Source organism: Anabas testudineus, chromosome 21, assembly GCF_900324465.2.
Source record: "Anabas testudineus chromosome 21, fAnaTes1.2, whole genome shotgun sequence".
NCBI classification, from domain to species: Eukaryota; Metazoa; Chordata; class Actinopteri; order Anabantiformes; family Anabantidae; genus Anabas; species Anabas testudineus.
Window position 1 is genome coordinate 22,553,859 of NC_046629.1, and position 17,426 is coordinate 22,571,284.

Here is a 17,426-nt window from a genome sequence, read left to right on the forward strand (position 1 = left end):
TCCACTGACAGTAACTTCATCTCATATTCAAAATCTTTGTTATTCCCTTCTCTTAGGCCAATCACCAAAGATCATGCCAATGGCACTGTCAGAAAAATACAAGATGATTGCAATTGGCTGTCCAATTACTCTCCAGTGTGAAGTCTCAGAGCCTCTTGCCCAGGTTTCTTGGTTTAAAGATGAGGTGGAGCTTTTTTGCAAAACAGGCCTTGATATGAAAAGAGATGGCAGCGTCAGGAAACTAATGATTCATTCAGCTAAGGTCTCTGACTCTGGCGTCTACAGCTGTAGCCTCGATGATGATGTGGTGACATTCAATGTGGATGTCGAAGGTGATTTTCTCATACTTACTTTAATTCAAAGAGCTTCTAAGTATAACAGAAAAAAATTCCTTAATTACCTTAAACTCCAGACTTTTCTGACTAACTAGATTTAGTTAGTAGATTTTTAAATTTCATAAGTGTAAAAACACAGAGCACCCACCAGTTAATGTACTAAAATAACTGAACCCAAAAGTTTGATATGCACCACACTATTTGTTAAACAATGGTTTGACGGCAGTTCTCTGTAAATCTTATAATACCCCCAGCTACTCCTGTGAGGTTTTCAGCACTTCCAGAGGTCACAAGAAACAAATTTGTTGAGACAGGCTGTCCAATTACGCTACAATGTGAAGTCTCAGAGCCAGCTGCCCAAGTCTATTGGCACAAGGATGGAGAACAGCTACTTCCAGAGAGTGAATATGAAATACAAAACAATGAAAAACTGAGAGCCCTGGTAATTCAATCAGCAGAAGTCAGACACTCTGGGGTGTACAGCTGTGAGGCCGCAGATGACCATATAGAATTCAAGGTGGATGTTGCAGGTGATCTAAGTATTTTGAGCTTTGTCAGAATCACTAACTTCTTTCAAGTAATGCTTGGCTACTAGTCCAGTTTAGGCTACAATTTACAATATTCTAAGATGAACTGTACTGATGCTTACATATGTACCTCCTATGATTTTGGTGGATATAAATTTAAGATGATGTGCAGCTCACCTTAGTGCCAGTGTTGTCTAAATAGGCTAATTGTTTCTCTTTAGAAGAGGAAAGTGGTATTTGCCTGGTGGTAGCCTAAAACTACTCAATATTATTTTAGCATTTACTGTGGTTCAATTCAACAAGCAACTGTTTTCAGTCAAAAAAATCTGTAACTCTGTGACAATAGCCTGCACACTCACTGGCTCATTGAAACTGCAGCTCCCCTGGTTTGAAAGAGAAACAGGGGTGTACATGTTCTGTATAAATAACTACAATTTCAAAAACAAACGTAAAGTACGTTTCAATATTGTTAGATGCACAAATTGTACATGCACAGTACAAGGTACAAACTTTGCTATAATAAAAAGGTGGATACCCCACTCAAGTTTTGCCATCTTTAGGCTGTTTATCTAAGTATGTTGCATACCATAGCATAACTATCTGGTTACTGTTCAATGACTTGAAATTGCTATAGCACCAGTTTGATTCTCAGCTGTTCCAGAGGCTGAGGAGAACAAGTCTGTTGAAGCAGGCAGCCTGAAAAAACTGCAGTGTGACATCTCAGACCCTGCAAGCCAGACCAATTGTTATGAGGATGGAATAAAACTCTTGCCAAAGTCAGGAATAAACATCGATTCAGAGGTTAACAAGGCGAAGCTGGTTATGAAATCGGCCACATCGTCATGCTCTGAGGTGTACACTTGTAAAACTGATGATGATTCAGATTTCAACGATTTCTGTGTGGAGGTGAAAGGTGATATGCTGAGTTTTTTCTTGGCTAGATGTCTTTGCAGAGACTTATACACCTTCATTAACTGTAATATCTACAAAGAAAGCAAAACCTGGTCATCATCATATTCATTGTAGCTGATTTCCTTCTAGTTGTCTTAATTTCATCAAACATTTAGTTGTTTTTCATATACTTGCTTCACATTTAAGTCAAGTGTCTGAAAAAATAGCATGAATTGTGAAGAGTTTTGCTGTTTCCTCCCAACAAAATTGGGGTATAACTGCATTACATCAGTGCACTGCTTCAGTTAACGTTGATTCAAAACTAAGTTAACACTATCAGCATTAACACATTATTAGTGTGTCTGTGAGAAGCTGTCATAGTAGGCCTTTAGATCAGCATGTCTAAGCTGTGAAAACCTGACCTTACAGCGACTGAAAGCATGAGCATAAACCAATGCTACCTTGGAACAACAACTTACTTCTTTTGTGTACTGTTTTACACAGCACCACCGGTAACATTTGCTGAGATGTCAGAAGAGGATCTTTTCAAGAGTGTTGTGGAAAATGAGCAGCTTGTTCTGTCATGCGAAGTATCAAGGACTAATGGTGTTGTCCAGTGGTACAGAGATGGAACTGAAATCCAACAGAGAAAGAACGTTACAGTGCAAGCTGAGGGCACCAAAAGAAATCTAACTATACATTCAGTTCAACTGTCCGATGCAGGCACATACACATGTCGTGCAGGAGATAACATTTTAATCTTCAAGATTAATGTACGAGGTAATGACATGTATTTAATTGACACTACATTATAAAACTAAATTACATAAACATTTTACATTTTCAATTTACTTTGCCTGAGTTTAAATGTAAAAAGGAATGTACAGATAATCCTTCATTTTCATATGTCCTTTCACCAAAGAACCTCCGGTGATGATAATCTACCCCAAAGAAGATGTCCATCTTGACCGTCACGTCCCGGAGGAAATTATTCTGAGTTGTGAACTGTCTCGTCCCAATGGTGTTGTCGGCTGGTATAAAGATGGCCAGAAGCTGCAAGAGAGTGAGAACATCAAACTCAAGATTGAAGGTCCTTATCGAAGACTGAAGATTCTTTCTAGTGGAGTTGAAGATTCAGGAGAATATGTCTGTGATACAGATGACGACTCAATATTCTTTCATCTTAGCATTACAGGTAAAATCCCTGATACAATTAATGTTTGTACAAAAAGTACAATGGTGGGTAGATCATGTTTTTTAAGGCATTAGAATGGAAGTTGTTGGTTTTATAGAAGTTGTCATCTTTGAATTTCTTGAAAGGCAGTGTTTGCAGTGGCAAGGCATTCATAATTTTTTATCTCCTCACATCTAGCCTACTGCTACCTAAAGTGGACAAGCGTGTTTTAATTTTTGTCAAATGTTTGTCAGATTTATCCAAAGACAGTCCTGCAAGTTATAAAAATACATACACTCACAGATATCAGACAAAAGATTTCATATACTGTGTGATACACAACTTGAAAGATAGCACCTTTTGTCTAAATCCACCTATTTTTCATGTGAGCAAAACTATTTAAACATTTAGACTTAAAATAGAATAAAGTAAATAACTTCATATTTATTTGCAAATCCTTTGCTTGCAATAACGGCATCAAGCATGTGACCCACTGACATCACCAAACTTTGCAATGCTTTGTGATACTTTTCCAGGCTTCAGTTGTTTGTTTTGGGTGGTTACTCCCTTCAGTCTCCTCTTCAGCAGGTAAAACCATGCTCTAGGGTTTTAGTCTGGAGACTGACTTGTCCAGTCTAAAATCTTCCACTTCCTGCCCTTGATGAATTCCTTTGTGTGTTTTAGGTCATTATCTTGATGATGCTTGATGAAAGATCTCTTAACCAGTTGGATGCATCTTACTTTAAATTGGCAGACAAAATATTTCTGTAGACTCTGAGATCATTTTGCTGCTGTCATCACGTGTTACATTAGCATAAAGATTAATGAGCCTGTCCCAGAAGAGGCCATGCAGCCCAAGCTATGATGTTATCTCCACTGTGTTTCACAGATTAGCTTGTATGTTTGGGGTCATGCGCAGATCCTTTCTTTCTCTAAACTTAAGTCTGTCCATCACTTTGGCAAATCAATCTTTGTTTCATCAGTCTACAAAACTTTTTAAAAAAAGTTTACAAAACAATTCTGTACTTTTTGGCAAATTCCAGCCAGGTCTTCCTGTTCTTCTTGCTAATGAGTGGTTTGCATCTGGTGTAGCCTCTGTACTTTTGTTCACGAAGTCTTCTGCAAACAGTAGACTGTGATACCTTCACTCCTGTCCTCTGGAGGTTGTTGCTGTCACTAACAGTTGTTTTAGGGTCTTTCTTTACAGCTCTCACAATGTTTCTGTCGTCAACTGCTGTTGTTTATCTTCGTCTACCTGTTACTTGGTACTCCAGTGGTTTCTTTCTTCTTCGAGTGGTTATACTTGATTCACAATTGCTTGTTTTTCTCTGGTTTTCATGTTGGTTAAACCTCTTTACTATAAATGCAGTCTGAACAGAATGAACCAAATCTTAAACTGAGCATAGATATTTAGTGCTATTTATTGTTGGAACAATCACTGTAGGATAGGATACAGCTTTTTTTTTGCTCACAAGAAAACTGGATGGGTTCAAACAAAAGGTGCTATCTTCTGTGTATTGGATCCAGGCCGAAACAGCTAGAAATGAAAGCTGAAATGTTGATTTTTTGTATCATATTCATCTTTTGATGTGGAACCCAAATGTTTTCAGTCTACAGCAAAAGCTAAGAAATTCGCCTATTTTTTCCAATACTATTGGAGGGGAGTGTATCTGTAGTACTCCTTGTTAGTGATTTGTGACTTACAGTACATTTTGTCAACTTGACACCTTGATGATGCATATACGTATATTGTTGTATTCATTAAACTTATAAGCTAACGATTGGGTCAAAATGTCCATTTCTAGAACCTCCAGTGCGAATTGTATCCCCAAGTCAGTCACAAATGGAACTGTGTCAGCAAACCTCTGAGAGGATGGTACTGAGCTGCGAGATTTCTCAGCCCAATGCAGCAGTGCGCTGGTATCGAGACGGACTTGAAGTGGAAGAGAATGACAACCTTATCCTAGAGGTAGATGGTGTCTACCGAAGACTTATTATACCTGAAACTACTGTCAAAGATTCAGCAGAATATGTATGTGACACAGCAGACGACTCCATGACGTTCTTTGTAAACATAGCAGGTAAAACAAGAACATTGAGAAAAATGTGTTGCCATGTCAGTGTTTATCCATTTCTAACACAAAATCTTCTTAATGTGTAGAGCCTCCTGTTCGCTTTGTACGTCCAAGAAAGATGGCAAGTAGACTAGAGAAAGTGGCTGGTGAATCTCTAGTTCTAGACTGCGAGGTTTCAAGATTAAATGCCGAGGTCATCTGGAAGAAGAACGGGGAAGAAGTAGAAGACTCCAGAAATGTCACTATCCTTGAGGATGGTGTCATGCGTCAATTAACCATTCACTCTGTAACTGTGGAAGATGCTGGGCAGTATGTCTGCGATGCAAAGGATGATGTGATGGATTTCCACGTAGCAGTGAAAGGTAGGTTATCATATACAAAGGTATACATTCAAATAACTGTTTTAATGCTGTGGTGTCCTAAAAGACATTTTAGAAGCACACAGCAAATTCAAATCAATACTTTATGCTTCAGCATAAACAGGGCACGTCATGCACAGGTGATAATCTACCCCATATTCTAACAAATTTTACACCTAGCCAAAGAAATGACAATGCACATTTAGAATGGATCATCAACTTTGGCCACATTAACAAAGGTGCAAAGTGGCGTTGAACCACCTGAAATAAATAGCTGCTCCCACCTGACAAAACACACTTGACGTTCCAGAGTTCTTTTTTATGTTTTCAAGAGATTTTTTTTCAACTGTAAATTAAATGTTTGTTTTGTTTTTTTTTTTTTGTTCATTTTCAGAGTTGCCTGTAAAAATTCTTGGAAAAACTCAAGCAAAAACAGAAAAGCAGTTCTTTGTGTCAGACGATATTATTCTTGTGTGCGAACTCTCAAGATCCAATGTCACAGTCAGTTGGTACAAAGACAATCAGCTCATTGATGACAATGAGCGATACTGTAGTGAGGAGCAAGGTGTTTTCCGATCTCTGGTTGTCCTAAATGCTGGGCTCGAGGATTCAGGGGAGTATACTTGTGATGCGGTGGATGATAAGATGGTCTTCTATATCACTGTTAAAGGTAATCATATTATGTTGTGTCTGTGAGAAGTTATCATATGGATAGTAACAAATGCTTTAAATGCTGTCCAACTTTCCTTTACTTGGGAAAGCAATAACAAGCACTGTGTCTTCTATGTTCAGAGCCTCCAGTACAGATCATTGGGAACTCAGGCAACCCGGAGCACCATATCCTGGTAGCAGGGGATGAACTTATTTTAGAGTGTGAAGTTTCTCGGCCAAATGCAACTGTTCAGTGGTTATGGAATGGCAAAATACTGAAACCAGACAGTCGTATAAAAATTGACAGCTATGATGTTGTGAGGAAGCTGGTGATCTCTGGACTTGAGCCATCAGACTCTGGAAAATACATTTGTGATGCCGTCGATGACAAATTGATTACAATTGTTGATGTGCAAGGTAAGAATAGTCATTTTGATACATGTCTGACCTAATTTCTGCAGTTTCTGTTTCAGGAATTTTATGTCATATCCACATACAATTTATAAGAAACCTTTTTTTTCCCAGAGCTACCGGCCAAGTTTGTGAATAAAACAGCAAATAATATCATATCAGCCAGTGAAAATGAGAGTGTTACACTGTGTGCCATTGTGAACCATGAAAGAGCTAATGTTCGGTGGCTGAAAGATGGCCAACTATTGAACGAGGATAACATTCACATCTCCAGTGAGGGTAATACCCACAAGCTCACCATTAATCCCCTGCAGCTGTCAGATTCTGGAGAATATGTCTGTGACGTAAACACAGATGAAATGTATTTCAGTCTTTTAGTCAAAGGTAAGAATTTGGCACGCCCAGTCAAAATGTGACCTCTCTTCCACGCTAATCATTTACAAAAAATTAACATCAATGATATTTATATGATATTTTGTTCAACTCTTCAGAAATGAGGGTGAAATTTATCAAACCACTAGAGAATACTGTGACTTTGAGAGGCAACACCCTTACATTACGTTGTGAGGTCAACAAGCTAAAAGGAGATATCCAGTGGCTAAAAGATGGCAAAGAGATCTCCCCAAGTCGTCGCCACACAATACGGGCACAAGGTAGAGAGCGAAGCTTCACCATCCACCAAACTGTGGAAGGAGATGCTGGAGAATATGCCTGTGAATCCACAGATGACAGGACCTCAGCTACTGTCACTATAGAAAGTAAGTATTTTAATCTTTTAAGGTAGGTCAGAGAGAGAAATAATGTACTGGTGTAAAATTGCAATTACACATAACATTAAAAGCACCAAATGTAATTCAGCTGAATGGTTTGCCTTCAGCTCCCCGTGTTGTTGAGTTCATAGCAGAGCTTCATAACATCACAGTCTGTGAAGGAGAAGATGCTGTATTTAAGTGCGTGGTTTCACCAGAGGACACTCGTGTGGTGTGGCACTTGAATGACAAACAAGTGGCTCTGAATGAGCGGGCTGTCATTTCAAGCAATGGACTGTGCCACATGCTCTGCCTCCACAACTGCATGGTTTCAGATAGCGGCAGAGTGACAGCTGATGCAGAGGGGTTGGTATCAGAAGCAGAACTCCAAGTTCAAGGTGAGTTGGTGCCTCATCCATTAACAGTATATTTGTCTCACTGAAGTACCATAGTAGGTACAACATTTAACAATAGTCCAATAATCCCACGTTTCTTTGATAAATAAATGGCCATTTCAGGCAAGTAGAAATTGTTCAAGAGGTGCCTTTGACCGTTAGTACTTAGCAGCTTCTCCTGTTAGAATTCCTCTGGTAACTGACAAAGGCAAGTGGTGTGGTGGTTTTGGCATATGTGACACTGTAGGGAGCAAATCCCCAAGGGGATCAATAAAGTATTCATTAATGTATTTACCATTTAAAAGTTAGAAAAGTGCTAACATGATAGATGTTTCTATCCATTAATTCCTTATATTCATTCGTAGAGCAACAGGTGCTGTTCACAAAGAAAATTACACCAGTTACAGCTGAAGAATATAGTGATGCAATTTTAGAGGTGGAGGTGAGTGTGGATTCGGGAGAGGTGCAGTGGATGAGACAGGGGGTGCTGATACACCCTGATGCCAAGTATACCCTGAAACATAAGGGTAGAAAACACAGCCTCACCATCCACAAACTGGCCATGTCTGACCGGGGTACCTACAGCTGTGAAACCCTCCATGACCGCACGCAAGCCCAGCTAACAGTGGAACGTGAGTGTGCACGTGTTCTCACTATGCCCTGTTGGTGTTTGTTTATTGCTGTTGCTGACAACTCCACCTCTTGCACACCCTGCATCAGAGCTTCGTGTGAAGGCAAAGCTCAACTAACTGAGTAAGAGTAATCTGAGTGACTGGGGACCAGGGTGGCACTTATTCTGGAACATGATGGCAACCAACAGGTGACAGCCTTATGTGATAACTCAAACCAAGTTTTAGAATGGGGCTTGTTATTGACACTAGATCAATAAACCGTGCTGATTCTCTAACCTATATCCTGTATCTAAGGTAAATTAAATTACAGATTACAATACAAAGGAGATGCTATAACAAGTTAAACAAGACAAGAATTACATAATGCATACAGTCAAACGTTTTTAGGAACAGTAACTACATACATTTTTAAAAGTAACATCCTTTAGTGGTTGTTACAACTAAAACAGCTTCTTGTAGTAATTAAGATGTACTTATGACTATGCCTTCTTTCTGCATGCTTCTTAGATGTCTTAGCCCTATGATCCACAGGTCAGTGGGTGAATTAAAGGCTGTTCTTTCAACACTAGTGTGGATGGGAAGGGGAAAGTCAGGACTTCAGGCTGCTGTTGGCACCTCCTATGAATTTGGATCTCCTCTCATTGCATCTAAATTTACACCATGGCCTTCAAAACTGAGGTTGTTGTCATCAGGTCTCCAAAATAAACCCTCTTTTTTTCTACTAGGAATGCTTGTCTGTGTTAGAATAGGTGAAAAATGTTGGCAGTTTCAAAGCTGCCTTTTTGTATAGAGCCCAGTACTCAAATGACTAAAATATCACCAGGTCAATATGCGCCAGCTTGTATTGTCTAACTGCTGACTGTGTACAGAACAGACTCTGAGCCTATTCTGTAACCGAAAACTGACACCCTGTCTTCTCAGTATTAAAGCAGAATGAAAATGCCTGTTTCTGGGAACAGTCCTTATAATTCTTTTTACACTAAGTATATATACAATACCTGCTGTCCATGCTTCACTGTAGAATTCATACATTTTACTGTTGGATTACTTTAGTGTTTTCTTTTATGCAGTTGTGAAATATCCTTTACAGCTCGAAAAATCACTATTAAGAAGGGACTGACTGACATAAGAACTACAGAGAGAGAAACTGCCTCTTTTGAAGTGGAGCTGTCACATCCCAACGTCCCAGGCACTTGGATTAGAAATGGAATCCAGCTTAAGCCGACAAATCACTTCCGTATGAGTGCTAAAGGACAAGTCCACAGCCTCACTATCTCTAACCTATCAGTAGAAGACACTGGCACCTTTATGTTTTGTGTGGACAATCTGAAGACATCTGCCAGGCTTGTTGTGAAGGGTAGGTTGTTTAACAAAAGGACAGAAAAAAGCTACTCACATATTATGCTTATTACAAAGCCAATTAACAAGCTTCTTAATGATGTTATAATCAAATAGTAGTCAATGTAGTAGTAGTATATTCAATATTCAAATACCCCCAAGCAATTAATTCTATGCATGTTTCTGTTCACAGCTCACAGGCCATGTACAGCACTCTGCAGTACTACCAAAACCAAAATGTTACTGTACTAATTTTGTTGTGATCTCTGACTGGTAGCCGAGGTGGTCCATTCAGACTAGCCAAAATGTCGACCAGTGGAGGCATGATAACAGAATGGAGTGGCAGCTCTGCTACTGTTGCCTTTATCCAGGCTCGCATTACAAACACAAAATAGCCTAGCATGACCCAGTGAAAAGCTCTGTTCAGTCGTTTCTGTCAGGGGCCAGTGTAACCACATGCTGTAAAATAATCCACTCCATGCCGAGTAACTCAGTACGCACCATCCCTTTGAGCCTGGGGTTGAAACACTGAGGATGACAATAGGATGAAAATGCCATTGTGGTAAATTGCTCCAAATAAACTCAAAGAAGGAATTTACATACATTCACTTGGCCTTAAACCAATACTCCTGTGCACATACAAAGTGTATAACAAAATAGAATTAGCTTTTCATATTATTATTACTCCCACTGAAAGACTCATACGCCATTGTTCTGTGCAAAACTGTGTCCCACTGTTTATGTGAGACTTCAGCTTTCTCAGTTAAACTAATCAAGTGTGCTTGTTCCATTGCTACAATCTCCTTACAACAGAATGTAATAAAGCTGGAGTGAAGGAATAGGAACAAAATCCTAAAAAGTTACTTTAGAAGATAATCACTCTCTTGGTTTAATTTCAGGCTGATGAAATCTCATTTCATACAATACAACACTGAACAAGGATGATTTGCTTCCAGTAGAAATGTTAGGAAGAGATCGCTTAAAAGCTAGCAAATAGAAGGAATTTTTACAGCAAACGTTTTCATTGTTCATATGGATGCCTGAGTATTGTTTTAATTAGGCATACATGTCTCCATTAGAGCCCCCAGTGACTATTTTCAGAAAACTGGAGGACCAGAGATTCCCTGAAGGAGCAGTAATCTCGATTGAATGTGAGCTGTCAAGACACAACGTTGATGTAAAATGGTTGAAGGTAAGTGTCATATCTATATTTTTCTTTACAACTAACCATGTTTATGATGATAAAAATATACAATGAAGTTTACATTTTTTTTACATTACTTAAAAAAAACATCTGAAGTTAAACACATATACCCTCCAGATCACAAATCTTAACACCGTCTCCTGGCAAAAAACATAGATTAATCGCACTTAACTTGGACAATGTATCACATCCAGTAAGAGTTGTCTGGATAACCTGCACCTGAAATTAAATAAAAACTGTTGTATCCTTTTCAGAATGGAGTTGAGATGAAACCAGACAAGGACTTACGCATTTATGCAATGGGAAGAAAACGCTTTCTACAGATCATGAAATGTCAAGTCAGTGATTCTGGCATGTATATCTGCGACGCTGGAGATGCTAGTACATCCTGTACTGTGGACATCTATGGTAAAGTTTGCTATCTACATACTATAAATTACAGTAAAGCACCATTAGTTTTACAGTGATATAATATGATGGTGCCTGCCTGAAAGAGTAACTTAACCTTGCCTGAAAAATTGAATTTTGCTCCCCTGTCTTGCTGATAGTTTCAAGTCTGCTTCACATCTGACTAATGGTGTTCTGTTGAACGTACTCTGCCCATCCAAAAAAAGTCACACACTCAATTATTGGACCACCTTTAGCTTTGATTACTGCACGCTTTCGCCATGGCATCGTTTCAATAAGCTTCTGCAATGTCACATTTAATATTATATTTTTTTGCCAAGATCTTGTATTGATGATTAGAGAGTTGGACCACTGCACAAAATCTTCTGCAGCACATCCCAAAGATTCTCAATGGGTGTACGGTCTGGACTCTGTTGTGGCTAATCTATGTGTAAAAATGATGTGTCATGCTCCCTGAACCACTCTTTCACAATTTGAGCCTGATGAATCCTGGGATTGTCATCTTGGAATATGCCCGTACCATCAGGGTAGAAAAAAACCCATTGATGCATTAACCTGGTCATTCAGAATATTCAGGTAGTCAGACCTCATTCTTTGGGTACAAAACATTGATGAACCTAGACCTGACCAACTGCAGAAAACCCTAGCATAGCACTGCCCCCACAGGCTTGTACTATAAGCACTAAGCATGATGGGTGCATCCCTTCATCTGCCTCTCTTTTTACCCTGATGTTCCCATCACTCTGGAACAGGGAAAATCTGGTTGTTTGGTTGTTTAAGAAGTTAGGGTTAAATAACTTGTTGCCAGTTGAAACAAATGGAGTAATTATTCAATTCAATTATTATTCTTACCTATTCGCTTAGTTAGTCCAGGTGTACATTTTTTTTTTTTTTTCTGGACGGGCAGTGTATATCCATGTCCAAAACCAGGTAATTGCAGCAAGGTAAAAGCACTGGAGTTCAGCAAATACAAGATTTTCAAGAGGTATTCAGTTACCCTTATGCAGTGGCATAAAAATGACACGGGACACATTCAACCATAGTACATGAATATGAATGTTCCTAAGCAACTAAAAGCAACCATCACTGTACAGAACATAACGCTGTCATAATAACAGTGTTGTGATGGAACATAGTTTTGAATGAATGAAGCACTACAGTGCTATTATTACTAGAACGAGGTGCTCTGGGTTTAAGTTGTGTTTAACGTGCAGAAAAAGGTCTTTTTTTGTTTAAATTTTGATATAAACCTTGTCTGTGAAGTAACTGTTGGATTTTTCTTCATTACTTTTTAACCCAGTGGTGTGAGGGCCTCAACCCAACCACAAAAAATGGATGTTATACTGAAAGATTAGATACTTTTAAGGAAAGCAAAATGGGGTGTTGTAGAGCTGATATTTTGGCACACAAAAATCTGTTGTCTATGTACATTTAATAACTTAATAATCTGTATTGTGGAGTTCCTCATTTAGGTTAATTGTGATAATATGATGATTATGGTTTTAGAAAATGTAATTGTATAGCAACATTTCCCACAAACCAGAAACCTAATGTAGGAGACAGGGTTGTAAAGTAGGAATTACTATCAAGTATTAAAATACTGAAAACGTAATATAACAAACCACCAGAGTTAACAGACAGTGCCACATCTTCATCTTCAGTTTGCACCAAATCACCAATAATAGAGCTGAAGGCAATAAAGGATTCAGCTAATAGTCCCATGAGCTGTGGGCTTTATTTTTTCTTTTGCACCAGTGATTTACCATTCACAGGGCATTAACTAAGTAGAAAGCTGCTCTGTAATTAAGTTTATATCATGGGTACATCGACTATTAAAAAGGCAAAAAGCCAAAACTATAGTTAGCTATGAGTCCCATTAATGTTTAATAATACACAACTCAACAACACAGCTGCTGAACTCGGCACCAGCACCAGGAAAACCAACACAAATTCACATTTCTTCAATGCAAATGTTTCTGTAATTTAACTTTAACACTTTAGAAAGAAACTCACCGAGCTCAGAAACAACAACAACAGAGGACTGAACACAATCCTACTGACAGCACAGTACAGTTCTACCACAATCTGGGTGAAGACTACACTGTTTAAAAATCACAAGTGAACTTAAAGGATCAACACAGAGTGAACAGCTTCACTGATGGAGCAACATCAGTGCTACATGGACTAGCTAATGAACAGACTCACACACACAGAGACATGTTTGTTAAGCTATTTTCAGCTATTTTCAGTTTTCAAACACGTCATTTTTCAGTGAAAGTGTAAACTTCAATGAAAAAGAAAGCACTGAGCTGATTAGAGTAGTACTGCAGACATCACTCCCTGTCCCGTTAGCTTAGCTTCACCTGTTAAGGCGGGACATGATACATTTGAATCATTTCTATTGGTGCATGTGACCGATGACCTCACAGCACAGTACAGGTGTTCAGGAAATGTGTATTATTTGTATTAGTATAATTTGTATTTGTTTAGTTAATAGACTATCGAGATAGAGAGATATATTCATCTATATACCTATGTTTTATTTATGATGTCATTACTTTAGCACAGCAATACTATGCATTAATGTAATTGATATTAAGACTAGTATGAGAAGCATTGTGAGTTAAATACCACTAGTGGTGTCCAGACTGGCTGCAGAATTTATTTACTATAATATGTATATTGTTGTGATGTATGAAGAGTTGTGAATGTAGTTAGTTCCCTTAGTATACAGTAATCAATCATGATCAATCAGGTGGTGGGTATTGAAAATGCAACACAACACTGCCACCTGCCTAGGAATTTTAGCATAGAGTTAATGACCTTACAACATCAGAGGACTTTGCTGTAAAAAGACAAAAACAATGTACAGTTAAGCAATGCAACACTTCTACAGTGACAGTACAACCATCTAGGGTATTTTTTTTTCTCTTTACTTTTTTCCATTTTGATATTGCCCAGTGCTTGTTATAATGTTTGTTTGTTTGTTTGTTCTGGCAGAGCGTGAGCTGTTGATCTTGCAGGGCCTTGAGGATTTAGACATTCAGGAAGATCAGAATGCCGTGTTTGTTTGCGAGATCTCAGTGGAGGACGTTCCTGGAGAGTGGTACAAAAATGGGGAGAGGATACAACCCAACAGCACGGTCAAGATCCGCCAGGAAGGTCAGTTTCATCATGAACATGTCATTTAGAATCCTGTGCATCTCTACTGATGCTTTCAAATACTGTACTTCTTTTTTCAGGGACCAAACATTTTCTTCTTATGTGCAACGTGCGAGCAGAAGACTCTGGAGAAATCAAGTTTGTCGCCAGACATGTTGAGTCCGTTGCCTACCTGGATGTGGAAGGTGCGACAATAATTTGCAAATACAAACAAATGTCATGAAATGACACACTATGTCCTGAATTCCAATTGCATGTCTTCCTCTCCAGAGCTTCCTGTCAGCATTGTGAAACCTCTGCAGGACAAGACTGTTCTTGAGAAGACCCGTGTGATCCTCGACTGCACGGTGTCGAACCCCAGATGCAGCATCCGCTGGTACAAAGGCATCAACGTCGTACTGCCCTCGGAGCACTTTGAGATCTGCAGCGAGGGCTGTTATCGCAAGCTGATCATGCAGCAGGTGGAGCTGGAAGATGAGGGCACATACAGCGTGCAGGTTGGAGAGTATAGCTGCTCTGCAAAGCTGACAGTGGAGGGTAAGAGAGGAAAAGAGCTGTGGTTTGTACATTATCAATGTACAGGATCTCATACATAACCTCATACTGTAGCTCCATCTGCTGGCAAAGTACAACTAACACACCTTTTCTGGATCATATTGGTTTCATACTGGGGCATTTAACATGACAGTGGCCATCACAAGTCTATGTTTTTAAATTCCTCTCTCGCCTTGTTTAGATGTAAAGAAGCCAGTACAGTAAATTTGCTCGGTGCAGTATATTTTAGGCTTTTTTTTCACACTTTTCTCTCTGTTGTGTGTGTTGTCTCCAGCCCAGTCTCTGCTAATGGTCAGAGAGCTGACAGATGTGGAGGTCAGGGCTCCAGATGAAGCCTGCTTCGAATGTGAGGTGTCCGCAGACGTCTGCAAATCTGCTGTGTGGAGTCTGAATGGGGAGCCTCTACAGCCGAGCTCTCGCGTACTCATGGACAGGATGGGCGCAGTCCACAGGCTGACCCTCAAACACACGTCCCCCGACATGAGTGGAGTGGTGGAGTTCACCTCTGGGAAAGCAAAGAGCAGAGCCCAGCTTCAGGTGCTTGGTAAGTGAGAGGAGAACATTACCTTCACTGTCATTACCCGTTATAGTAGAGATCAGAAGTGGTCAGTAACTAAGTACATTTACAGTACTGTGTGCAGCTTTGAGGTACTTCATGTTCCACTACAAATGAAAGGGAAATATTGTACTTTTACTCCACTACATTAATTTTAACATCATTAGTTACTAGTTACTTTTTGCAGGATTAGATTCTTATAAAAATCATGATATATCAAAACATTGCTGGTTTATCATTTACGAAATAACCTCCTGTCAAATTCTATATGGTGGTTAAAACCACCTCCACCTTGACTTTGTTCCACAGTCTGTCGGTAAAAACACATTTCAGTCAAAATGTTTAATTTGTCAAAGAAAATCTGGAATAAACTACATCTATCTTATCAACAGAATCAAATTGTGCATTGTTGTAAAATGCACAGTCCTCTTAGTGGAATACTTTTAATTTTGTACTTGAAGTAACATTAGCAGCACTTGAGTATAGCGTTTTTGTACTTTTTACACTGCTGGTAGAGATTTATGGAAATGTAAGAGTTTGTATGGATATGACATGAATATGTCTCTTTTAAACTGTAATGCTGTACATTTATCCAATAAATCATTAAGTGGATGAAGATATATAAAATCCTGTATACCATGTATATGAGAACGTAACCAAATAAAAAATACAATTAATAACACCCAATTGATTTATACTGATTATTATTATTATTAGTAGTAGTAGTAGTCATATATCTTTTTTTTTCTTAGTGATACTAGAATGTAGTTAACCAACAGGTGGCGCTCTTCAATTTATAACCATAATGTAATTCAAAACTACTCACTAGATGGCAGTAATAACAATGTCTTGTGTTTTTTTCCTCCTCCACTGTTTCAAAGTCATGTACTAGTAGTTGTAGTAGTACTAGTAGTTGTAGTAGTTGTAGTAGCAGTAGTAGTAGTAGTAGTAGTAGTAGTACAGTAAGTGGAACAGTGAACTCCCAAGCAGCAAATAAACTGTGCTTGATGCTATAGATCATTTTGTTGAATTCAGTTCTGTAAAATATCAATTCAATAACAAGCCACGTTTGTTTTAGAAGCTTAAACACAGTGATTTGGATTTTTGCAGTGTGTTGATGATGACACTGTTCATGAAGCACACAGCGATAACTACAACAACCGTTTTGGCTCAGAGAGCTGATTCTGTAAATAATCTAGTGTTTATGGCTTTACCTTCTCTGCAAGCATGTAGGTCAAGCAACCTTCTTGAGCTATTTCAATGTGTGGGAGAGTAAATTATTTTTAGTTTTATTATGTTGGCTTTAAATTAAAGAGTATAATGTTCAGTCACCTGGCTTATGTCGTAAACCTGTCGTTCAGTGTCTTTAAACTGAAGGAGTTACGGGGCACAACCACAGCTAAGCTACGACAATTAAATAGAAGTTAAAGGGATTAAATTAAACTAAAAATGGTGTGTGATGCATGAATAGTAGACTGTACGGTGGGCTGCAGATGGACTCTAGCAGATTACTGAATTGCTGCATATTTGTGCTGCATATTAGTGCAGAGTCTGACTTTTAATTCTGTGCTCACATTTCACAGGTGACTCGTGAGCGACACCTTCCATCTGTCATCACCTAACTCATATGGATTTCTCATGACATGAATGCTTTCAAGTTGTAATATTGATGTTGCTGCATGTGTTGACCTACTGTCTATAAAAGGGCTGACATGCAGTTAATTCAACGAGTGGATTTTCTTTCAGTAACTATAAAAACATGTCTGCACATACAGCCCTGTTTCCAAAAAAGTGGGGGACTCAGTAAAAACAGAATGTGATCGAGTGCAAATCACACACAAAAAAACACACATTACGAAGACACAATGCGAAACGTTGAAACTGAGACATTTGAGTGTTTTTTGAAAAATATATGCTCATTTTAAATTTGTTGCAAAAGTGAAAACATGACTGGAAAACTTCTTTATTATTATTGTAACTGGATCAGTTACAATAATTTATGCA

At 38.7% G+C, this 17,426-nt stretch overlaps 1 protein-coding gene across 2 annotated transcripts in view; it reads left to right on the forward strand.

Annotated features, from left to right (window-relative positions):
* The window catches only part of LOC113172924 (obscurin-like protein 1), a 31,376-nt gene extending 14,022 nt beyond the window's left edge, over positions 1–17,354 (forward strand). For both annotated transcript variants that reach the window (XM_026376008.2, XM_026376009.2), the window contains 20 exons: positions 57–332; positions 590–865; positions 2,258–2,533; positions 2,676–2,948; positions 4,733–5,008; positions 5,089–5,364; positions 5,756–6,031; positions 6,154–6,429; positions 6,538–6,807; positions 6,915–7,181; positions 7,301–7,570; positions 7,933–8,199; positions 9,290–9,556; positions 10,617–10,729; positions 10,996–11,149; positions 14,150–14,311; positions 14,392–14,496; positions 14,582–14,848; positions 15,141–15,410; positions 17,006–17,354. In XM_026376008.2, the coding sequence (XP_026231793.1) occupies positions 57–332; positions 590–865; positions 2,258–2,533; positions 2,676–2,948; positions 4,733–5,008; positions 5,089–5,364; positions 5,756–6,031; positions 6,154–6,429; positions 6,538–6,807; positions 6,915–7,181; positions 7,301–7,570; positions 7,933–8,199; positions 9,290–9,556; positions 10,617–10,729; positions 10,996–11,149; positions 14,150–14,311; positions 14,392–14,496; positions 14,582–14,848; positions 15,141–15,410; positions 17,006–17,016 (4,628 nt within the window). In that variant the 3' untranslated portion in view covers positions 17,017–17,354. The remainder of the gene's footprint in view (positions 1–56; positions 333–589; positions 866–2,257; positions 2,534–2,675; positions 2,949–4,732; positions 5,009–5,088; positions 5,365–5,755; positions 6,032–6,153; positions 6,430–6,537; positions 6,808–6,914; positions 7,182–7,300; positions 7,571–7,932; positions 8,200–9,289; positions 9,557–10,616; positions 10,730–10,995; positions 11,150–14,149; positions 14,312–14,391; positions 14,497–14,581; positions 14,849–15,140; positions 15,411–17,005) is intronic.
* The last annotated feature ends 72 nt before the right edge of the window (positions 17,355–17,426 follow it).